The following is a 26,494-nucleotide window of genomic DNA, read 5'->3' as shown; positions in this document are numbered from 1 at the left end:
ACGTCCCTCTTCTGGTTACGCCGTTCTTCTTCCCGCGCGGCGACTCGGAAATGGTGGACAATGGTGGGAAACAGCGGCAATTGGCGCGAACCTTCACCACGGTATGCGACACGGTTCTTTAAGGCGTACAGTACCCGGTGGCAACGGGCACGAAATCCTGCCGACTACGCCAAAGTTGACGTGCCCCCTGGGCCGTGGGGTACCCAGTGCCGGGCCGGCAGAGGCTGGGGGTTGTAGTCACAGTGGCGGTGACCCGGTCCGTGACCCAGGGCGGTCAATCCAAGGGAGATTTTATATGTATAGGTTTTTATTAAAGAGTCCGACTACGCCACCTGTGGAATGCGGCTAAAGGGGCCGCCGCTGCGGAACAGTCCTCTGAAGCTGGTGGTATCGCAGCAAGGATGTTATGACTCCCCACAGAAAGAGTTAGCTCCAGGGCAGTGTGTGGATGTTGGTGGTTGTGCAGGGTGTCGTAGTGCAGTAATAACCACAGAGTCAGTATAGTGCAGTCCCAGGGTCTTTATTGATGACAATTTGGCAAGCCTGGATTGGTGTACTGGCTAGAAGTAAGAGTCCAGTCAGCCTGGAAGCAAACATAGAGTCCTCCTTGCCAGGTGAAGTTGTAGGCCTCCCCTTCTCACTATACTCTTTGGCTTTGCTGCTTGTAGCTGTGCTATAGCCCACGTCCCTGAGTGTGACGTTCCGTGCTCACCCGTATGGCTTGCAGCTCAGGCCTTGCTCATGCGTTGCTCCCTCGTAGCGGTGCTGGTCCCTCTGTGCCGCTGAGCCTCCGGGCGTCTGATGGGGCCAGGAGACCTTCAATCTCCTGCCCTACGGTATCTGCTGCTGGGCCTTCAGTGACCCACAGCCTCGGACTCCGGTGTCCAGTCCTCTGTGTTCCTCTAGCTAGGACGAGCTACCTCAGCTCCAGTCCCTAGCTCTTGTCTCCTTCACGTCCTAAACTCTACTCCTCACACTAAGACTAACTAACCCCACCCCCAGATCCCAGTTGCCAAGGGGAGGGGACTTCCCTTACTGGTCTGGAGCCAGGAAAGTGTTGCATGTTTAGTATCCCTTACTAGGGGACCCCTGCTTGCTTCCAGGCATGGCATTACCTCTTTTTAGGGAGGCAAAGCCACTGTGGCATCCGGACCCTTGGGGTGCCACACTTGCGACTAATAGTGTAAGTATTTTGGTGGGACTAACTGAAGGTTAAGAGGCGTCCTCACTCAATTCATTAAGACCAGCATGAACATTGCCAGTCTTGATGAATTGGGGCCTTTCTATTTCCTCCAGGGGGCTAACCGCTGAGAAACAGTGGGCCCTGTGGAATAAATGATGCCTCCATTCATGGAAGAACACGGACATGAAGGAAGCAATGCATCCCTACAGTGTCTTCCGTTCAACGCCACCCAAAAAAATCAATGCTTTCTCTAATCCATCTAGCCGAAATGTCAAAAATATGTCAAGCCGTATAGCAGGTGTGGGGAACTTTTTTTCTGCCAAGACCATTTGTATATTTCTATCATCAGTAACAGGTCATAAAAAGTTATGAACTTGATAATGATCCTGCTATGTACAATTCACCACTAATATAATGGCTAAAAATGCTTCTCTTTGGTGAGATGTTAGGTATTGATGATGTTGCTACTCGCAGCTGCTTTTACAGGTTTTTTTCAGTCTGGAGAGCAGTCATTCCTTTGTGATAAGTTTTGAAATGAACTGATCACAGCAGGAAGGTGTTCTGAACACAGAAGTAAATTACAGTATATTGGACGTCTCCTCACAGTGGGAAATTCATATCTGCTCACTTTATATTTATAGAACTCAAGCAGTGGGAGGTCTGCAGTATATATATCACATATGATACACTGAGACTACTGCACACATCACATAAAAGACACTGAGCCTATTGTATACATCGCATAGTAGCCACCGGGACTGGTGAATATACATCACATAGGCGACACAAGGGCTTGTGTATATACATTACATTGTAGACACCGGGACTGGTGCATATGCATCACATAGGAGACACAAGGGCTTGTGTATATACATTACATAGGAGACAGTGGGGCTGATGCATACATTACAGGAGACAGGAGGAATTAAAGGGCCGTCGGATAGCAAAATGGGGCTGTTGGCCGGAGCACTGCGGTCCCTAGGAATCTGCCTGGGGGCTCGAGAAATTGACGTTTATGGGCCACGGGCTGGAGGTTTCCCACACCTCCTCTATGGGGTTGAGATGAACCCAGTCCAACGAAAAAAATCTGCACTAAGCCCTTACAACTTCCTATGCTTAACCACTATGCCACCCAGGGAGCATACAGAACATATTTTGAGATCTGTATATTTAAAATATGTCTTTGTCATTTTGATGCTTGTTAAGTTTTTTGACCCATGCCAGTATTTCCTGAAAATAACTTCTAACCATACCAATGTAGTTTTTAGGAAAGCTCCACTCTCCCATTCTCTCCTTCCACCCCAAAACTGAAAATCATGTTTTATTAACAAGATAAGGTCACCCACTTTGATCTTAAACAAGTCACTACCACCTGCATGTTACCTGAAAATTGCATGGTCCACTCCACTTCTCTCCAGTTTCTGAAGCATCCAGATGGCCAACAATAGACCACCCATCCTGATTTCAGCTCTTCTCTCAGGACCAGTAAATAACAGAATGACCAATGACAAAAACAACATTTTTAAAAGCTGAACCTGAAACACAACTATACGTAGGATACTAAAATGAACAAAACTTAGAATGTGTACACCCGAGCAAAACAACTGGTAAGCTAGTGTGGTCTGATAAATCAGAAACATTTTGACTTCCTTCTGCCCAGTTGAACTCTGAACTCTGAAGCCTACAAAACCAATTTTCTTAGCCTAGTCTTGAAAACAGTACTAAAATACTATCTAGTAAGCTGAGATTATCCTTATAAAACAAATAAAATATAACCATTTTCAGGAATGGCAGCATATTCCCTCAGTAGACAAACTGGAAAAACCTGCCCTAACTAGGAGGTCATATTCCCCATCCCAAAATATTTGCTTTCGAACTCCTAACACAAATTTTAACCATTCTTTACGACAATAACATATAATTAGCCATCAAAGCCCGCTTCTTGGATTTATACAGTGTAGCCAACTCCCTAATGTAATTGACGAAAGAAAGCCGATAAGAAAACTTACAGGACAAGACCACCTCCCAACGATCCCTACAAATCACTACCAAGACAGCTAACAGCTGTCCAATCCAAAGGAAACTGGTCGGCAGCTGTCCATTATTTTTTCCCCTTCCTCGATCCTCTTCATCCATGTATTATCTATTTAATCATGAAGAACTTTATAATATTTGTGTCATCTATTTAATCATGAAAAGCTATATAATATTTGTGACCATACATAATTTCAATCAAAACCCTATACCGAAGAGATTTATGTACCTATGAAGCCGATCCACCTAAACCCTGCAAAGAAACTAAGAATTGTAATCCTTTGAAGAGCAGCACCCTTCACGCAATCAAAGCATACAGACCAGGTTTTACCATGACAAATGTAAGTTGTCTCCAACACTGAAGAATGAAAAAAGCTGACAAGTTCCTTTTTTCCACAAGAATGATGGGCAATATGCTCCCTCAATGTCTTAAAGAACTGGAGCTTTGAATGGAATGAATCTTAATCTACTCGTTCGGCCTACTGTCTTTTCCACAGACAGTGGAATACCAGCCTCAAGCCTTACTATCTACTCCAAAAAGTAGCTAAAAACCTCAAAATATAAACATTGGATGAAATCTAACAAGATGATTCCCTCTATTCCATGACTGTGGAGGCGATGTAGCAGCTGGAACCATAGGTTGTGCCTTGTTTTCCTCAATGTGCTGTGGTGAAACCCACTGGCCGGTCCCTTTGATCCATGCCATCATAATGATCCATACCAAAATATAATGATCCATGCCATAAATTTGGGCAGCCTGGTATCTTCGGCATTGGGCTGTCTCAGACAGGGAGGCTGACATGTAGAAATCATCGGAAAACTGCTGGAAGACCCTCTGACGCTATGTACCTGTCAAAACCTCTGCCTTGTCCAGGATGACCACTTCCCCTCCAAGCTCTCTTGGCATGACAAGCCAAAGTGCCTGTAACAGAAAAATCTAAAAGGGACCCAGAACCAAAATCATGAACATCACCTTGACAACCTCTCCAGCAGTCCTTCCACGACAAGTGCCTCTCCCGCTGCTGAACTGTCTCTGAACTGCCACCCTCAAAACTTCTGCTTGCTTCTCTTTTCTTGAAAGGTGTTGTTGGCTGCCCCCGATCCTAATGTGCTCTGTTAATTGTTGTCTTGTCCAAGCCAAAAGTTGCAATGGGTATGATTCCCACACCATCTCACCTTGCCAATTGTGGTGATGAACGAACAGCAGCGCTTTCAAACCCAGGAGTCTGCACAGGCTCGTGCCTAACACAATAAGCCCTGACTCCTGATAAACCTTAGTTGCCAGCTCACTCTTATAATACAGGGAAGTGTCCTCTGCCCTGATCGATATGCTGGACATTTTGTCCTTCTCACAGGAAGCCATCACGTGTGCTTCCAATTCATGTGCTCACTGACACCTGGAGGACACTTACACACCCTAGGGCCTATCACTGCTGCTGACACGTCTCCCTGTGCTGCAGCCTGCCATGCCCTTTTGGCTGTGCGGCCTTGTGCTGCACCTTTACTCTAGGTCTTTAGATCTCCTCTTCTCACTCCTTTCATCAAACCTGACTTGCAACCAGTCACTTATTGGTGTCCAAGTTCCTTCCTCCCTACACACATTTGCAGTGGACCTTGGGCCACTGAATGCTGAATGCAACATTATGGCCCCCCACTCTTGACATGTTTCTCCATCAACAATGAAAAGTACACTTGCTGCATTCCGCAACTGCTATTGCATGTCTTCCAGCCAGTTTAGGCCCTTTTGTGTCACCATCAAGAGGTTCTGTTGTTCCATAGACTCCATTACCCAGCAGGATGACGTTGTTCTTTTCACCTGACAAAATAGCAGGTTAGTGTCCTCTAATGTCCCACCCATATATACACTATCCTTAGCCCTCCCACTGCCTAAATTCCATGAACCAAGGTCAGCCCATATTTTTTCTGTACTTTTGTTAACCACTTCCTGATTGTCACAGTCTTAGGCACTGTCCTTATGCATTTCATGGCACACTAACTAAATCGAGTCAGTTTGTGCTATAATTTAGATCAATTTCTGGTGTGAATTAAAGTAATTGTGTCCGGCAGTGGGTGGCCACATCTGTCCCCACAAAGCTCCAACCTACTATTAGAAAAGTGGCGGAAGTGACAGGAAAAGGGAAAGAATTGTAAATTGTGGTAAAAACATGGTGTGTGCCATAGATTGTGACTTTTTTATACCAAAAAACTAGTCTAGGTGCAGGATATTATTTCCTAAAGGTAATGATTCTAGTGGAGATTTTCGCCCTAGCACTTTGTCTGATGGTACATTTCATAACTTTTTCATAGTCATGAAATATTTGCCTTTGTATGAAATTGTAGGTGGGTATGAACATATAGTCTAATAGATTACTCTGGTAATATGACTTCTTAAACATATAATAGTGTAATATGGTTCTGTGCTTACTGATGTTTCATCTTAAAGGGAGTTTGTCACTTGAAAAAACTATTTAAACTAACAAAATAGGGAACTTAGGCCTGTGGTAGATTCCCTCGCTTGGCTTCTTCCAGAGGTAGACACAGAGACACTCTTCATCTGTTGGTTTATTTTAATGTGGCATAGACCATGGCAGCTTCAACGAAATAAACATGGCCTTGCTGGCATAACAGAAAAGCAAAAGATAAACTACAGCACAGTCCATATGTACGCAGTATTCGCCCACTCAGGTTATAATTTCCTTCAGCACTTGCTGAAGTTCCACACAGGGCACTTCCTGCTTCAAACTCATACAGTAACAGAGAAAAAACTCAATGCTGGGGATTTAACTTTCCATCCACAACCAGGTGGAGATATGGTGAGTAGGTGTCCCACCCATCTCACTCTTACTCACAAAAAAAATAACCCAAAATGACTGATTAACCTCTTCAGCACATAACATGCTCGAGAAAACTTCTAGGTTCACTTCACTGAAGCTAACAGCCGCAGTGAAATATATCTCCCCTCACATACATAACCAGTGTCTTTGTCACAGGCCCTATAAAAATCATAAATGTTGCCTTTCATGGGGATAAAAAGCAATTTGTCAGTTATGCAAATAAGTGTGTTCATTAAGGTGGCCACAAGCGCCACGGTTCTGCTCCTCAATTCCGCTCCTCAATTATTATATATATACAACACTGAATGTAGCAGTATAAGACACTGACCATATTCAGACCCGCAAATCAACAGGCCGGTAAATAATCGTGTACTTATTATATGGACCAATGTGGAATGGCAGACCATTCGGTAAGACACATAATTAAGGAGAACCACCGAATGATAGGTCCAATACAACAAAAGCAATTAATTAAATACCTTTATTAAAGTTGTGGTTGAAGTGACACTACATGCACAAGGAAAGCCGCATTACAGTAATCATACAGTCATGTTACAATATATGCTGGACTATAGAATATGTTGATGAAGTAGGATAGGTAAATACAAAGCAGATCAATAAATGGAAGGGAGGGGGCAAAAAGGGCTTAGATCACCAAATAGGCAACTAAAAATAACATATGAATGGCCAGATCATATATATATGTGTATACTTGACAGTATGGAGAGGAGAATTCCTATGTACTCCATATCATTAGCAGTACATGTACCCCATGCCCATCCATGTAATAATCAAAGAATCAACGTATAACTCAGATCATAGAAAGTATCTACCTGCACAGTAGTCCAGTGTGTGTAAATGGCACCAAGCGGCGTAGCCCCGACGCGCGTTTCGGACACACGTCCTTCGTCAGGGGGTAGCGTCCATATGAACCAGCGTGTATAAGAATACTGATGTGACCAATCGGTAAATACCGGATGTCCTACATATTTAGGGTCGCCCGCAATCAAGATCTAAATCGAGGTGGGCGCGTACAGCTGTGTATCCGCCGATGTATACAGGCAGCGCTTGGTGTTCACGCATGCGGCGGCCGGAGGGACCGAAAGTCGCGGGCATCGCGTCATGCATCAGCCGACGTCGGGAACACACGTGACCCGGGTCACTTGATGCATAGAGACACGTGACCGCAACCTCACGGAGCACAGACGGCGCATGCGTGTAGCGCTTACCCGTAGCCATGGGCACCAATTTGTCCTCTGTATCCAATCAACCACGGGAGATCAGGAAGCCAAGACGACAAAAGGAGCACGAGAGGAGTAAAGGCACCGCAATTGAAGAAAACACCCAGGGAATGGAGGTTAAATTTAAAATGAATAAGTGCGAGACTAATAAAGTGACTGTGCAGTACATATAGATACAATCCTATATTAAATATATAGGACACATTAAAAATATGTATAGAGAGAAAGAGATTAATGAATAAAGTGAACTAGTGCAAATATATGAGACCTACAATGGCCAATTAAAACATTATGGTGTGTATATAGAGGGTACTACACAATATATATGTCCATATTTGAATACACTTGCGTATATATACACACCCTAATCATAAAGTGTTCACGTGCAATGATTAGGATAACAGAGAGACGTTATATCCCATCAGGAAAACATATATTTGACCTGATATATGTGGAAAGGAGCATTTTCTAAGATGTGTGAATACATCGAGGGGCCCACACCAAACCCGCATATGAATATATGCACCAATATGCCATATCACTATGTATATATGCATATGTATACAAAATATAGGGTATATATACAGGATATAAAAGAAAAAATAAGAAAGAAGAAGAGAGAAGAAAAAGGTGACAAAAAATATACTGATATATGTCATCCATACCTAAAATATATATATATGTGGATTCTGTGTGTTTCACTGGCCATGTGGTGTATTGATTAGAGCAGTGAAGACAAATGTGTATGAAATATATGAAAAAGAAAGACTACATAAACTACAATAATAATAATAAAGAAATATAATAATAGTGGACGTGAAGGGAATATACATATCTACGCAGTGTCATGTGTCTTACTCCTCATAAGGTTGCACACACTGCAATACATACATGCAGCGATCATATGACATAGTAAAAAAAAAAAAAAAGAGCAATATGATAACGGCTTCCAATCTTCAATCCTGGAATATATCATGACACAAGGATCCCACTCCGATGCTAGATCAAAGGCCACATCAGGAATAAACTACAAAAGGGAAAAGAATTAAAATTACTATCATATAAAAAATTAAAAACATGTTAAAAACAAAAAGGCAGGTTCAAGGACTGAATTGGTCACAGGAATGGAACGTAACTGATGTTTTCGTTGAGTCCCAGAGGACAGACAGTTTTCAATGTCCAGATCCATCTTGTTTCTAATTTGGCCAAGAGTTTACTTATCTTACCCCCTCTAATGTTAAATGGAACCATATCAATCCCAATTACTCTAAGCAATGAGGCGTCACATCCATGAAATATCTTGAAGTGTCTCGGTAGTGTCTTCAAGAGAGATGGATCATTGATTTCTTTTGCTGCTATAATACCGAGAACATGTTCACGTACCCTAACCTTTAATTGGCGGGTAGTTAATCCCACATAGATTAATGAGCATGGGCAAGTGGCATAATAAATCACTGCAGTTGTGGTACATGTAATAAGATGTTGGATATTGTACATTGTTAGTCCGTCCGAACTTTGAAATGTGTCGGATCGCCCCACATTTGGACAGGCCACACATTTTCCACAGGGTCTACAGCCTTTGGGTGGTTTGGCTTTAGACATAAAAGTTGTTCTTTCATTGGTGTAGTGACTTTTCACTAAATCGTCCCGTAAATTACGTGACCGACGAAAAGTAATATTGGGTTTCGGGCTCAGATATCTCGAGAGCATAGGGTCAGATTGTAGGATGGGCCAAGATTTGTTTAGAAAGTAACGCATCAGATTAGTTTGACCATGGTATTGTGTAATGAATCTAACAGTTCTGTTCGTTGTCTGTGTTTTATTTGAATATAGTTCATTGTGTCTAGAGGTATGTTTAGCCCTATTAAATGCTCTTTTGACGGAGCGACGACTATAACATCTCTCCAAGAATCTCATCTTCAGTGCATTGGCCTGTTGTATAAAATCTGCATCACTAGAGCAGATTCTCCTTAATCTAAGGAATTGGCCTACCGGTATCGACCGAATCATTGCTGGAGGGTGTGACGAAGATGCCAGCAGTAAAGAATTCACCGCTGTATCTTTGCGAAAAAGAGTGGATTGTAAACAATTATGGGCATCCCTATAAATCTTCACATCCAAGAAATTGATGGAGTCCGTGTCATATTGATATGTGAGGTGGATATTTAAGTGATTCTGATTTAAATAGTTCATAAATTGATGTAATTCTTTAGTAGTCCCCTGCCAGATCAAGAATATATCATCTATGTACCGCGTCCAAAAAAGAACGCGGTCCATAGATGGACATTGATCTGACATGAATAGGTCCCTCTCCCACAGCCCCAGGAATAAATTAGCATATGCCGGTGCAAATGCCGCACCCATGGCGGTACCCCGGAGCTGTAGGTAGAAGGACTCATTAAATAGAAAAAAATTATGGGATAGGGTGAACTCTAATAGTTGGATAATGAGATCACCCATATTCGCTGTGATGGATGAAGAGTGCAGAAAGAATTGGGTAGCCCGTATTCCATCTGCATGGGAAATGTTGGTATACAATGATTCTACATCACCTGTCACGAGAATGGTATCCCCATCTATGTGAAGCCCATCTATTTTCCTCAAGAACTCAGAGGTGTCTTTAGTGAAAGAAGGTAATGATTCCACCAGTGGCTGTAGTTTGGTGTCAATAAATCGATTTACATTTTCCAAGTAATTCCCTTTCCCTGAGATAATTGGTCTCCCTGGTGGTGTTTGGCAGTTTTTATGTATTTTTGGTAAAAGATAAAGGGTGGGAATGGAGGTACACAGCTGTACGCGCCCACCTCGATTTAGATCTTGATTGCGGGCGACCCTAAATATGTAGGACATCCGGTATTTACCGATTGGTCACATCAGTATTCTTATACACGCTGGTTCATATGGACGCTACCCCCTGACGAAGGACGTGTGTCCGAAACGCGCGTCGGGGCTACGCCGCTTGGTGCCATTTACACACACTGGACTACTGTGCAGGTAGATACTTTCTATGATCTGAGTTATACGTTGATTCTTTGATTATTACATGGATGGGCATGGGGTACATGTACTGCTAATGATATGGAGTACATTGGAATTCTCCTCTCCATACTGTCAAGTATACACATATATATATGATCTGGCCATTCATATGTTATTTTTAGTTGCCTATTTGGTGATCTAAGCCCTTTTTGCCCCCTCCCTTCCATTTATTGATCTGCTTTGTATTTACCTATCCTACTTCATCAACATATTCTATAGTCCAGCATATATTGTAACATGACTGTATGATTACTGTAATGCGGCTTTCCTTGTGCATGTAGTGTCACTTCAACCACAACTTTAATAAAGGTATTTAATTAATTGCTTTTGTTGTATTGGACCTATCATTCGGTGGTTCTCCTTAATTATGTGTCTTACCGAATGGTCTGCCATTCCACATTGGTCCATATAATAAGTACACGATTATTTACCGGCCTGTTGATTTGCGGGTCTGAATATGGTCAGTGTCTTATACTGCTACATTCAGTGTTGTATATATCTGATATTTTTACTGTGTTTTGCACAGGCTCCGTCTACTCTGAATATGGACCTAAAAGCCAGGGAACTATCCTGGCAGGGACAAATTAATGAAGTTTTTGGTAACAGTGGTGCTACAGATTCTATTGGTTCACAGGTTGATACAGTTACAAACGTAATTAGGAACTTATTGTTAAAAAGGACACGCCTTTGGTGGAATAAAGCTTTCCTAGAAAATTACATTTTGAAACAGTTGATCCCCAGAGGCCTTAGGGTACGAGTCATACCATCTTTTCTGATTGAAGATAAGGACTTTATTAGGGATTGGGAGCAGGTGTGCAATGACACATCTAAGAGATTTATGGAATTATTGATACAACTTAATCTCAAATCCATCAATGAAATTGATAAATCCCTTGAAAAGACGGTTTCCAATGCGAAAGTGGATTTATCTGTGGATCAAGTCAGCTCCATTGATGCACTAATGAATAAGTCCATGGACTTGTGGGTAAAGGACATTCAGGCGAACCATGCCAAAAAATTAACTAGAGACCAGAGGGATTTTGCGATGGGCAGAGTATATAGGTGGAGGAAACTTACTCCCCCGGGCCTAGCTAGGGATCGTATCCCATCTATTTCATCGAACCCGCCGACCAGCGAGGCTTCTGACGCCTCCTCTTCCGTCTCTGTATCTTCCATATCTACTCCAAAACGGAAACGCGAGTTACGGTTCCCTCCTAACAAGCGCAACTATACCTACTCGCCAGAATCTAGAGGCAGCTTGAAGGTAATTAACCTAAGCTCTCACTCTTTTTCCCAGAGGGAGATTTCTCTGTTGAATAAAGGTTTGATGTTTTGCCCCTCTGCGCAATTCGATAGGTTTACGGCCATTAAAGATCTCCATCTCTCTGCACGAAAATTACTATTTAAACGATACTTCCATGATGAGGCCGCCTTTTGTTTATTTCCTACAGAGACGGAACAGGAGGCGTTAGCCAACCTGGAAGAATTGGCGGAGGAACACAACAGTCCGATAGGGGGTAAGATCCCTTCTTCTATTAGGCCACGCTCTCAGAAATTCCCACCCCTGTCCACTTGTCCCACCATCGATGTATTTGTTAAAATGGTGAGCAAAGATTTTGATAAAATTCCACGCTACCCAACACTGGACAATTTGACCAGAGATGAGAGACAGTGTCTCCAGCGGCTGCGTAAGTTGCCAGATGTGGTGTTTAAACCGGCTGATAAGGGTGGGAATGTGGTGATCTGGCCTAAATCAATGTATGAGGAGGAAGCTTTCCGCCAATTGAGAAATGTGGAATGTTATAAGAAACTAACCTTCAATCGCATAATAAAATACCAGACGGAACTTTCCTCCATTTTACAAATAGCTAGGGACAATGGAGTCATTTCAAAAGAACTACATCTAGCACTTCAGGTCAGTGAACCCTCCATTCCCACCCTTTATCTTTTACCAAAAATACATAAAAACTGCCAAACACCACCAGGGAGACCAATTATCTCAGGGAAAGGGAATTACTTGGAAAATGTAAATCGATTTATTGACACCAAACTACAGCCACTGGTGGAATCATTACCTTCTTTCACTAAAGACACCTCTGAGTTCTTGAGGAAAATAGATGGGCTTCACATAGATGGGGATACCATTCTCGTGACAGGTGATGTAGAATCATTGTATACCAACATTTCCCATGCAGATGGAATACGGGCTACCCAATTCTTTCTGCACTCTTCATCCATCACAGCGAATATGGGTGATCTCATTATCCAACTATTAGAGTTCACCCTATCCCATAATTTTTTTCTATTTAATGAGTCCTTCTACCTACAGCTCCGGGGTACCGCCATGGGTGCGGCATTTGCACCGGCATATGCTAATTTATTCCTGGGGCTGTGGGAGAGGGACCTATTCATTTCAGATCAATGTCCATCTATGGACCGCGTTCTTTTTTGGACGCGGTACATAGATGATATATTCTTGATCTGGCAGGGGACTACTAAAGAATTACATCAATTTATGAACTATTTAAATCAGAATCACTTAAATATCCACCTCACATATCAATATGACACGGACTCCATCGATTTCTTGGATGTGAAGATTTATAGGGATGCCCATAATTGTTTACAATCCACTCTTTTTCGCAAAGATACAGCGGTGAATTCTTTACTGCTGGCATCTTCGTCACACCCTCCAGCAATGATTCGGTCGATACCGGTAGGCCAATTCCTTAGATTAAGGAGAATCTGCTCTAGTGATGCAGATTTTATACAACAGGCCGATGCACTGAAGATGAGATTCTTGGAGAGAGGTTATAGTCGTCGCTCCGTCAAAAGAGCATTTAATAGGGCTAAACATACCTCTAGACACAATGAACTATATTCAAATAAAACACAGACAACGAACAGAACTGTTAGATTCATTACACAATACCATGGTCAAACTAATCTGATGCGTTACTTTCTAAACAAATCTTGGCCCATCCTACAATCTGACCCTATGCTCTCGAGATATCTGAGCCCGAAACCCAATATTACTTTTCGTCGGTCACGTAATTTACGGGATGATTTAGTGAAAAGTCACTACACCAATGAAAGAACAACTTTTATGTCTAAAGCCAAACCACCCAAAGGCTGTAGACCCTGTGGAAAATGTGTGGCCTGTCCAAATGTGGGGCGATCCGACACATTTCAAAGTTCGGACGGACTAACAATGTACAATATCCAACATCTTATTACATGTACCACAACTGCAGTGATTTATTATGCCACTTGCCCATGCTCATTAATCTATGTGGGATTAACTACCCGCCAATTAAAGGTTAGGGTACGTGAACATGTTCTCGGTATTATAGCAGCAAAAGAAATCAATGATCCATCTCTCTTGAAGACACTACCGAGACACTTCAAGATATTTCATGGATGTGACGCCTCATTGCTTAGAGTAATTGGGATTGATATGGTTCCATTTAACATTAGAGGGGGTAAGATAAGTAAACTCTTGGCCCAATTAGAAACAAGATGGATCTGGACATTGAAAACTGTCTGTCCTCTGGGACTCAACGAAAACATCAGTTACGTTCCATTCCTGTGACCAATTCAGTCCTTGAACCTGCCTTTTTGTTTTTAACATGTTTTTAATTTTTTATATGATAGTAATTTTAATTCTTTTCCCTTTTGTAGTTTATTCCTGATGTGGCCTTTGATCTAGCATCGGAGTGGGATCCTTGTGTCATGATATATTCCAGGATTGAAGATTGGAAGCCGTTATCATATTGCTCTTTTTTTTTTTTTTTTTTTTACTATGTCATATGATCGCTGCATGTATGTATTGCAGTGTGTGCAACCTTATGAGGAGATAGACACATGACACTGCGTAGATATGTATATTCCCTTCACGTCCACTATTATTATATTTCTTTATTATTATTATTGTAGTTTATGTAGTCTTTCTTTTTCATATATTTCATACACATTTGTCTTCACTGCTCTAATCAATACACCACATGGCCAGTGAAACACACAGAATCCACATATATATATATTTTAGGTATGGATGACATATATCAGTATATTTTTTGTCACCTTTTTCTTCTCTCTTCTTCTTTCTTATTTTTTCTTTTATATCCTGTATATATACCCTATATTTTGTATACATATGCATATATACATAGTGATATGGCATATTGGTGCATATATTCATATGCGGGTTTGGTGTGGGCCCCTCGATGTATTCACACATCTTAGAAAATGCTCCTTTCCACATATATCAGGTCAAATATATGTTTTCCTGATGGGATATAACGTCTCTCTGTTATCCTAATCATTGCACGTGAACACTTTATGATTAGGGTGTGTATATATACGCAAGTGTATTCAAATATGGACATATATACTGTGTAGTACCCTCTATATACACACCATAATGTTTTAATTGGCCATTGTAGGTCTCATATATTTGCACTAGTTCACTTTATTCATTAATCTCTTTCTCTCTATACATATTTTTAATGTGTCCTATATATTTAATATAGGATTGTATCTGACGCGCCCCCTGGGACATATTCCTTTTTGAGGGGAATACCCGGCACCGGATCAGATGGGGGGGGTTGTAGTCTCCGAGCGGCTGTGACCCGGCCCGTGCCCAGGGCGTCAAGCTCAGTGTTATGTGGCAGTCCTACAGATGTTATTAAGAGTTCTTTTGTGTCGACTACGCCACCCGTTGGGATGCGGTCACTGTGGCCGCCGCTGCAGCAGGGTCCGCTGAGGCTGATGGTGGGTGCGCAGCTTGGTGGGATAACCCCCAACGGGAGGGGTATAGCCTCAGAGGGGACAGGCGCAGAGGATGGGGGTTGTGGTGGTGTAGTGCAGACGGCAGTGAAGACAGAGTCGGGTTGTGCAGTTAAGGGTGTTTACTTACTGCAGATGTTGTACTGGTCACTCCAGCTGCTAGTGACCACCCGAGCCGTGCTGCGTCCACCAGGTCCTGGATCCAGCCAACCCCCAAACAAGTCCGGAGCGTGGCCCTGTGCTCTCTTTCTGTCCCGTTCTCTGGCCGTCCCCACCAGTAATCCACCTAGGTCCAGCTCCCTCGGGCCTTCTGTTGGGACACCCTTGGCCCTGGGTTCCCTGACCCTTCATGTGGTGTGCCTTCGGGGTGGATGTGATGGGTGACCGTGGCAAACGCTGCCCACGGTCTCCGGTCTCTGGCTGGGGAATGTTTTTACCCCCACCAGCTTGGGTTCCGGTACCCTGATGCCGACTCTTCACCCGGTGCTTTTAGTTGGGATCTCAGAGTCCTTCTCTGCTGTACTCTGGGTCTCTCTCTTTTCTCCTCTCTCACTCTGGGTCTTGGTCTTTCTTCTCTCCTCTGCTCCTGACTTGTTCTCTGCAGCTGACTCTCTGCATCTGATCCTCTGCATCTGACCCTGATCTTAGTTGGTGCCCACCTTATATACACCCTCTATGTGTGAGCTCAGGTGACCAGCACCCAATGAGCTCCTATCTTTACCCAGGCTGCTCCCCCTATCTGCCCCTACACTACTTGGGATGTACCACCCCCCTCCCACTCCAGCCAGGAACAGACTCGGTCGTACCTGCACATTTCTAAGTGGGAGTACCGTTGGTCTGTTCCCCGGAAATGGGATGTATGTAGTGCATGCAGCCTACCGAGCTCAGTTCCACTCTCCATCCTTACCCGGGAGTGGAATATCACACCTCTGGGTTGAGGTGCAATACTCCTGTAGCAGCCGAATCCTCAGGGTGCTACATATCTATATGTACTGCACAGTCACTTTATTAGTCTCGCACTTATTCATTTTAAATTTAACCTCCATTCCCTGGGTGTTTTCTTCAATTGCGGTGCCTTTACTCCTCTCGTGCTCCTTTTGTCGTCTTGGCTTCCTGATCTCCCGTGGTTGATTGGATACAGAGGACAAATTGGTGCCCATGGCTACGGGTAAGCGCTACACGCATGCGCCGTCTGTGCTCCGTGAGGTTGCGGTCACGTGTCTCTATGCATCAAGTGACCCGGGTCACGTGTGTTCCCGACGTCGGCTGATGCATGACGCGATGCCCGCGACTTTCGGTCCCTCCGGCCGCCGCATGCGTGAACACCAAGCGCTGCCTGTATACATCGGCGGATACACAGCTGTACACCTCGATTTAGATCTTGATTGCGGGCGACCCTAAATATGTAGGACATCCGGTATTTACCGATTGGTCACATCAGTATTCTTATACACGCTGGTTCATATGGACGCTACCCCCTGACGAAGGACGTGTGTCCGAAACGCGCGTCGGGGCTACGCCGCTTGGTGCCATTTACACACACTGGACTACTGTGCAGGTAGATACTTTCTATGATCTGAGTTATACGTTGATTCTTTGATTATTACATGGATGGGAATGGGGTACATGTACTGCTAATGATATGGAGTACATAGGAATTCTCCTCTCCATACTGTCAAGTATACACATATATATATGATCTGGCCATTCATATGTTATTTTTAGTTGCCTATTTGGTGATCTAAGCCCTTTTTGCCCCCTCCCTTCCATTTATTGATCTGCTTTGTATTTACCTATCCTACTTCATCAACATATTCTATAGTCCAGCATATATTGTAACATGACTGTATGATTACTGTAATGCGGCTTTCCTTGTGCATGTAGTGTCACTTCAACCACAACTTTAATAAAGGTATTTAATTAATTGCTTTTGTTGTATTGGACCTATCATTCGGTGGTTCTCCTTAATTATATCCTCAATTATTATGCCTGGCTGCCTCCCGCTTTCTAAATTGACAGCACTCACTTGGCCAGAAACAAAAGCTTCAGTGGGTGAGCACACAGTGTTAGTGCAACACTTTCTCAACACTACAATGATCTTCAATTATCTTCAAATTTAACTCTTATCTTGTACCACCACTGATCTCCAGAATGAAGGAGCTGGATAAACAGTTTGACATTGCTTTATATCCATTACTGACAGCCTGACATAACATTGCAAGCAAAAGGCTATATAAATCAATGTCACTGTGTTGTGACAGGTCTTCATTAACAGTAACCTCTGAGATGTGTCAAAGCATTTTAAGTTCTATGAAATCAGAAGTGATCAAGATCACAAACTTTTCCAATGCCCTCTTTTTACTGTACTCCTCTTAATACATATATATATCATACTCAGGATATATAGCGTGAGCTATAACTTTCCTTCCAGTATTCTACAGATTTTCTAGATATTTGATGTCACTTGACATGTTAGTGTGTCTATTTTTCAAGTCCACGCTACATAATATAAGATATTTTATGTTGGGGTTTTGTCGATATACCTATAAAACAAAGCAAAGAATGGCTAAATCCTTGGAAAATTATATTCAAGCAGGAATATTTATCAAATTAGGCTGAAACACTGATCTCATAATTATATTCATACACAAGAAAGGATTAGCTTGACCTTGGGATGAAAATCTCTAAAACAAATCAACATGCACAGAAGCTGAATCACAGCCAGCATTATCATACACAGGGTTCACATATTTGATGCATTCAGTACACACACCGCTCACATATTAAATACAAACACCACACACATCACACACATACTGGACGCATATGTAGCACCCCAAGGGTTCGGTTGCTACAGAGGTATTGCATCTCACCCAGATGTGCGATATCTCACTTCCAGGTAAGGATGGAGTGTGGCTCAGGACCCTAACACCCACATGCACTACACCACATTTCCGGGGGACAGCTCGACGGTGCTCCCATTAGTTATGCAGGCACGAGTGAGCATGTCCCTGGCTGGAGTGGGGGGAGGGAACACCTAGAGAAGGGAACCCGGTAGTGTGTGCGTGGGGGAAGTAGATCCTGGGTGCACTCTGTACAGGAGTATAAAGGGAGGCACCATCTTGGAAAGGGAGTGAGTTGAGAGAGGAGAAGACAGGGAGCAGAGCTGCTTTATGGGCTCTGCTCCACAGGCAGGCCCTGTCAGGAGGCCTGAGCCTGGAGGAGGGAAGAAGGAGGAAGAGGAGCAGACTGGGCTCCAGAAAGGACAGAGGGGACCCCAGGGGTGTGGACTGGCTGGTAGCCACCACATGCCCGCCGCTACCTGAGTAGGGGGGTCAGGTCAAGAAGATGGGAACCGGATCCCAAATTAGTGGAGGAGAGAAACTACCCTCAACTAAGAACCGGAGGCTGCGACATTACATGTGGAGCAGCCCCTCACCACACCCGCTAGAAAGGCACCACATAGGACCTGGGAAACGCAGGCCAACGTTTGCCCACCAAGAAGGTCCGAGGCAGCTGGACATAAGCGTGGTCACTAGTGGGGTTGAAGACCAGAAACAGGGGACATAAAGGGGGTCCTGCAAAGCACTCCAGAAAGACCTGGGAGTTAACCGAGCCCCTCACCTGGTGAGCACAGCGCGACACAGGCGGCCACCTCTGCAGCGGTGGCCTGGAGCAGTAACCGAGTAACCGTGAGTAAAGACCCTGCACTGCACCACCAAGACTCCGAGTTGTCTTTGTTGCGCTCGTGTACCACCATCACCCCCATCATCTATTCGCGCTGCCCTGAGGCCATACCCCTCCCGTTGGGGGTTATACCACCACGCTGCACATCCTTATACACCTGGCCTCAGTGGACTGTTCTGCAGCGGCGGCTTCAAAGCCGCACTCAACGGGTGGCGTAGTCGATCAAGTTAACATCTACTGCCATAGACTGCCACTTAGTTTGACTCCCTGGGCACGGACCGGGTCACCGCCACGAGACTACTACCCCCATCTGATCCGGCTCCGGGTAAGCCCCCGTGTACGCGATGCCGCACGGCACAGAAGGCCCAGGGGCGCGTCACATACAGTACACACAGTGTTCATAACTTAGAACATTACAATTTATTATTATTATTTTTTTTTTTTTAAAGCACCGTTGGTTCCATGGTGCTGTACATGAGAAGAGGTTACATACAAGATACAAAAATAAAATACGGTGAACAAACTAACAATGATGGACTAGTAGAGAAAGGTGAGTTCACTGCCATTGTGGGCTTACAGTTTACAGGGTCTACAGTTTACGCCGCTCACATATAGATGCAAACAGTACACACACTGTTCACATACTAGACACATACAGGTGCATCTCACTAAATTAGAATATCATCAAAAACTTAATTTATTTCAGTTCTTCAATACAAAAAGTGAAACTCATATATTATATAAAGTTATTACAAACAGAGTGATCTATTTCAAATGTTTATTTCTATTAATGTTGATGATTATGGCTTACAGCCAATGAAAAAACGAAAGTCATTATCTTAGTAGATTAGAATAATTAACAAAAAACACCAGCAAAGGCTTCCTAAGCATTTAAAAAGGTCCCTTAGTCTGATTCAGTAGGCTCCACAATCATGGGGAAGACTGCTGACTTGACAGATGTCCAGAAGGCAATCATTGACACACTCCACAAGGTCCAAGGGTTCCAATTTTCATTTGGAAATAAAGGTCCCAGAGTCTGGAGGAAGAGTGGAGAGGCCACAATCCAAGCTGCTTTAGGTCTAGTGTGAAGTTTCCACAATCAGTGATGGTTTGGGGAGCCATGTCATCTGCTGGTGTAGGTTCACTGTGTTTTATCAGGACCAAAGTCAGCGCAGCCGTCTACCAGGAAATTTTAGAGCACTTCACGCTTCCCTCTGCTGACAAGCTTTTTGGAGATGGAAATTTCATTCTCCAGCAGGACTTGGCACCTGTCTACACTGCCAAAAGTACCAATACCTGGTTTAAAAACAACAGTATCACTGTGCTTGATTGGCCAGCAAACTCGCCTGACCTTAACCCCTTAGAGAAACTAGGGGGTATTGTCAAGAGGAAGATGGGAGACACCAGACCCCAAAATGCAGACGAACTGAAGGCTGCTATCAAAGCAACCTGGGCTTCCATAACACCTCAGCAGTGCCACAGGCTGATCGCCTCCATGCCACGCCACATTGATGCAGTAATTGATGCAAAAGGAGCCCCGACCAAGTATTGAGTGCATTACTGAACATACATTTCAGTAGGCCAACATTTCGGATTTTAAAAACATTTTTCAAGCTGTTGTTATAAAGTATTCTAATTTACTGAGATAATGACTTTTGTGTTTTCATTGGCTGTAAGCCATAATCATCAACATTAACAGAAATAACACTTGAAATAGATCACTCTGTTTGTAATGACTCTATATAATATATGAGTTTCACTTTTTGTATTGAAGAACTGAAATAAATTATCTTTTTGATGATATTCTAATTTAGTGAGATGCACCTGTATACCACACACACTACACACATACTAGACACAGAGAATACACACAGTGTTTACAACTTAAACCATTACAGCTCACACCGCTCTCAGATGCAACCAGTATACAAACACTCACATTAGACTAATACATCACACACATAACACATATACAGTATTAGAGTACAGTACACATTCCACTCACATACTGCATAAAACATATAGGACCCAATTCCTATATGTTTTGTATTGTGCACATCAATCTTAATTCTTTAGTGCATCTTACAACTGCCGTGCTCCAGGGACTGGAGCAATTTCAGATGTAATTTGTACTACTAAAGTGTTGTAAATTTTGTTGTGTTTGCCAGGCAAGCTTTGCCACATCCCGTCCTATCCTGAGCTCCACCCACTTAGGTGGAACTGATCAGAATTGGTGCAAAATTGCCAAAAGTCGCAAAATGTTTGTGCAACTTTAGGTCTGCGCAATAAATTTGCAACAGTTCAAGTTGTTTTACAGGTCTATTTGGTGTCAGTATTTAAAACAGAAGGAAAAGCACATCATGCAGATCCTCTTCTTCTTTCTCTAGCTCATAGAATTAGGAAAAGTGGCACTCGTCAATCCGTAAAAGTGTTTCTTTTTTATAGTTCAAAAAACATCAATATGATGTGCAGGTGGTAGCAGGGGGTGTGCAGGATAATGCCCGTTTCACGTTCTTCCAATGCTTCTACGGGTCCTATAAAAAAAGAAACACTTTTACGGATTGGTGAGTGCCGCTTTTTCATTTTCTATGAGCTAGAGCATTGTTGACCCTTTTAAGCAGAGCACCACTTTATTCCAGAAAACCACACGGTGTATTGTTCAGAAATATTTATGTGAAATATAAGAAAGGCTGTCTGGTGCCAAATTATTATCTCTGAAAATTCAAGACCTTTTCTTCTGTCTTGTCTTCATTAATTATGAAATACATCTGATACATAGAATACATGTAATTATTGCTGGGCCCTTTGCATTACATTTTTGTCCGGGCACCTGAATGCTGTCTCGCCAGTACTGCCCTGCTGGTGGCCCTAGCCTTTTTATGTACTGATAACGATATAGAAACTGGCAGCAGGTCTCCTGATGCAAACTTGACCGCCTCCTATATACCTATGAGGCTGTACCGCTCACATCAGGAACTGCGCCAGTCCATGCATTTAAGTTTTAGGGCGCAGTTTCTCGTGCGAGGATTGCATCGCAGTCCTCGTACTGGCCCGACACCTCTCCTGACCTGAGCCTAACAGCTGCATAGAAATACAGCAATCCTGTCACGCTCAGGTCAGGAGAGGTGCTGGGCCAGTCCGTGCACTGCGATGTGATCCTTGCACGAGAAATACGGCCATCTGACTGCACCCTTAAAGGGGTTGTCCCCTTTCAAAAACACTTTTGCCCAAAGGCTCAGTTACCTTTAAAAAAAACTACCACTGAGATCAGTGATGGGCTGCAGGGCTGTCGATATTACATTTCAGCCAAATAACAGAAACCAGATCGGCACTAGAGACATAGGGTTGGACCCGGTGAGGGTAAGCACAGATCAATTTGATTTTTAAAAGGTAACCGAGTATATGAGTAAAAGTTTTTTAAAAGGGTGCAACCCTTTTAAATCTCCAGCATACATCAGGGTTGGCTGAAACTGATGAATATAATTATATATATTAAAGAAACTTTATTATTCAAGTTTATAGCAAATATACAGGGAATGCAATGAAAATATAGGAGTTTGACTTACCACATTAACAAGTTGAGTTATTGCTACTTCAAAGTGCACCATAACAGGATCAGACACATTTTCAACTGGCCTTATATACTGATTGTAATGCGAGAAGAGCTTATGGAAAAGCCTTTCTTCAGTGTTGCTTTGTACAGAACCTGCAAAAAATGGGGATTTGCATATGAAAACAATGGAGCTTTATTCCTGTAGTCCTCCTAGATGCAGCGCACTGGCAGCAGATCTTCATTAATAAGGCTTCTTGTCCTATGTGATAGACAGAATGACTTTGTGCATCAACTAGCGCTGTTGTCAATCTGTGGCATATCTAAAAGGATTACCGGGATATGTTTGAGCAGCGACTTTGTACATGGTTGAAATCAGAGCCATGTGCAATGATATTATTATATTTCGTAATGTAATTCTATGCAAGTTTTGTTACATCCACATTTCATAATTATTCATTACAGACAATGCTGATGATCCCCTTCAGTTAATCATGTACCGTTGTCACAGTGTTACTATGCTGCAGCTCTTTGTGGTCAGCGCCTTTGGTTCTTTTTTCTATTACCTCAGAAGACAAGTAACCATAACAGCTGGCAGGATACTGTTTCTACGGCGGAGGCTCAGAGTAATGGCATCCATATAATTGTGGTAACGTGTGACCATTTCTGATAAGCGCTGTCTGAGGAGTTCACATTTCACATATGAGTTACTTCCCGGTAAATAAAATTAGGTAACAGTAACCAAATTAGAAAATGTATACCTTCCACCAAAACCTCATTAACCCCTTTACCCCCGAAGGTGGTTTGCACGTTAATGACTGGGCCAAGTTTTACAATTCTGACCCCTGTCACTTTATGAAGTAATTACTCAGGAACGCTTCAACGGATCCCACTGATTCTGAGACTGTTTTTTCATGAGATATTGTACTTCATGATAATGGTAAAACTTCTTCTATATGACTTGCGTTTATTTGTAAAAAAAAAATTTTAATTTTCATGCCATTAAATCAGAGAGCTACACTACCGTTTAAAAGTTTGGGGTCATTTAGAAATGTCATTATTTTTTCAAGAAAAGCACATTTGTTTTCAATGAAGCTAACATTAAATGAATCAGAAATACACTCTATACATTGTTAATGTGGTAAATGACTATTCTAACTGCAAATGTCTTGTTTTTATTCCAATATCTACATAGGTGTATAGAGGCCCATTCCCAAAAACCACCACTCCAGTGTTTTAATGGTACATTGTGTTTGCTAACTGTGTAAGAAGGCTAATGGATGTTTGGAAAACCCTAGAAAACCCTTGCACAAGTATGTTAGCCCAGCTGAAAACGGTTTGGTTGATTTGAGAAGCTATAAAATTGACCTTCATTTGAGCTAGCTGAGAATCTGGAGCATTACATTTGTTTGTTCCATGAAACTTTTAAAATGGCCAGAAAAAGAGAACTTTCATGTGAAACTCGACAGTCTATTCTTGTTCTTAGAAATTAAGGCTATTCCATGCGAGAAATTGCCAAGAAACTGAAGATTTCCTACAACGGTGTGTACTACTCCCTTCAGAGGAGAGCACAAACAGGCTCTAACCAGAGTAGAAAGAGAAGTGGGAGGCCCCGCTGTACAACTGAGCAACAAGACAAGTACATTAGAGTCTCTAGTTTGAGAAATCGACACCTCACAGCTCCTCAACTGGCAGCTTCATTAAATAGTACACGCAAAATGCCAGTGTCAACGTCTACAGTGAAGAGGCGACTCCGGGATGCTGGCCTTCAGGGCAAAGTGGCAAAGAAAAAGCCATATCTGAGACTGGCTAATAAAAGGAAAAGATTAATATGGGCAAAAGAACACAGACATTGGACAGAGGAAGATTGGAAAAAAGTTTTATGGACAGACGAATCAAAGTTTGAGGTGTTTGGATCACACAGAAGAACATTTGTGAGACGCAGAACAACTGAAAAGATGCTGGAAGAGTGCCTGACGCCATCTGTCAAGCATGGTGGAGGTAATGTGATGGTCTGGGGTTGCTTTGGTGCTGGTAAAGTGGGAGATTTGTACAAGGTAAATGGGATTTTGAATAAGGAAGGCTATCACTCGATTTTGCAACGCCATGCCATACCCTGTGGACAGCGCTTGATTGGAGCTAATTTCATCCTACAACAGGACAATGACCCAAAGTACACCTCCAAATTATGCATGAACTATTTAGAGAAGAAGCAGGCAGCTGGTATTCTATCTGTAATGGAGTGGCCAGCGAAGTCACCAGATCTCAACCCATTTGAGCTGTTGTAGGAGCAGCTTGACCGTATGATACGCAAAAAGTGCCCATCAAGCCAATCCAACTTGTGGGAGGGGCTTCAGGAAGCATGGGGTGAAATTTCTCAAGATTACCTCAGCAAATTAACAGCTAGAATGCCAAAGATCTGCAATGCTATAATTGCTGCAAAGGGAGCATTCTTTGACGAAAGCAAAGTTTGAAGGAGAAAATTATTCTTTCAAATAAAAATCATTATTTCTAACCTTGTCAATGTCTGGACTATATTTTCTATTCATTTTGCAACTCATTTGATAAATAAAAGTATGAGTTTTCATGGAAGATACAAAATTGTCTGGGTGACCCCAAACTTTTGAATGGTAGTATATGTCACATAAAATAGTTAATAAATAACATTTCCCACATGTCTACTTTACATCAGCACAATATTGGAACCAAAATATTTTTAAGTTAGGAAGCTATTAGGGTTAAAAGTTGACCAGTGATTTCTGATTTTTCCAACAAAATTTACAAAAACATTTTTTTAGGGACCACATCACATTTGAAGTGACTTTGAGGGGCATACATAACAGAAAATACCCAAAAGTGACACCATTCTAAAAACTGCACCCATCAAGGTGCTTAAAACCACATTCAAGAAGTTTATTACCCCTTCAGGTGCTTCACAGGAATTTTTGGAATGTGGAAGAAAGAAATGAACATTTAACTTTTTTCACAAAAATGTTACTTTAGACCCAATTTTTTTTATTTTTGCAAAGGTAACAGGAAAAAATGGATCCCAAAATTTGTTGTACAATTTTTACTGAGTAAGCCGATACAACATATGTGGAAGAAAACCACTGTTTGGGTGCACGGCAGGGTTCGGAAGGGAAGGAGCGCCATTTAACTTTTTGAAGGTAGAATTTTCTTGAATAATTAGCGGACGGCATGTTGCATTTGGGGAGCCCCTGATGTGCCTAAACAGTGGAAACCCCCCACAAGTGACCCCAATTTGGAAACTAGACCCCTCAAGGATTTTATCAAGGGGTATAGTGAACATTTTCAACCCAGAGGTATAACACAGAATTTGATAACATTAGGTCATCATATTGAATAAGTTATCATTAGTCTTGAGCGCAAGTGCTCACTACTTGAGTTTGCATCAGGTGCGCGGGTATGCACCATGTATTGCGGGTGCTTGAGTGACATGCTCGAGTCCACTCCCCGCATGTTTCACGGTTGTTAGACACCCAAAAAAAACCATGCGGGGATTGCCCGTGCATGGCAGGCAGACAGCCACGAAACGTATGGGGTGGAGACTCAAGCATGTCACTCGAACACCCGATTCTAACCCTAACCCTAGCACAACCTTAACCCTAGCACAACCCTAACCCTAGCAGCACAACCTATGTTTTGGCACTTTTACACGATAAAAACTATTTTATAGAGAAAATAATTATTTTTGCATCACTTTATTCTGAGAGCTATAGCTTTTTTATTTTTTGGCTGATGGAGCTGTATGATGGATTGTTTTTGTGGGACAAAATGACGTTTTCAGTGGTACCATTTTTATTTACACTTGTCTTTTTGATCGCGTTTTATTCCATTTTTTGTTTGGCGGTATGATGATAAAGCATAATTTTTTCCTTCGTTTTTTATTTAATTTTTTTTACCATGTTCACTAAAGGGGTTAACTAGTGGGACAGTTTTATAGGTCAGGTCTTTCCAGATGCGGCGATATCAAATATGTGTACTGTTATTGTTTTTTTTGTTTTTCTTTCATTATAATATTTATTTATGGGTACAGTATATTTTTTTCGATTATTTTTTCATTTTTTTAAAATATTTTTACAATTTTTTTTTTCACTTTCTGACACTTCTTTTCAAC

At 42.4% G+C, this 26,494-nt stretch overlaps 1 protein-coding gene across 1 annotated transcript in view; it reads right to left on the bottom strand.

Moving 5' to 3' along the window:
- CHRNA6 (cholinergic receptor nicotinic alpha 6 subunit) overlaps positions 1-26,494 on the bottom strand; it is a 111,676-nt gene that overhangs the window by 47,534 nt on the left and 37,648 nt on the right. The window contains exon 2 of the mRNA XM_073637067.1: positions 22,373-22,512. Within this exon, the coding sequence (XP_073493168.1) occupies positions 22,373-22,512 (140 nt within the window). The remainder of the gene's footprint in view (positions 1-22,372; positions 22,513-26,494) is intronic.

This window comes from Phyllobates terribilis, unplaced genomic scaffold (assembly GCF_046119375.1).
Source record: "Phyllobates terribilis strain yellow unplaced genomic scaffold, ASM4611937v1 Scaffold_1__5_contigs__length_1240528914, whole genome shotgun sequence".
NCBI lineage: Eukaryota > Metazoa > Chordata > Amphibia > Anura > Dendrobatidae > Phyllobates > Phyllobates terribilis.
The sequence above is the reverse complement of the archived record's forward strand: the minus strand, read 5'-3'. Positions and strand labels throughout refer to the sequence as shown.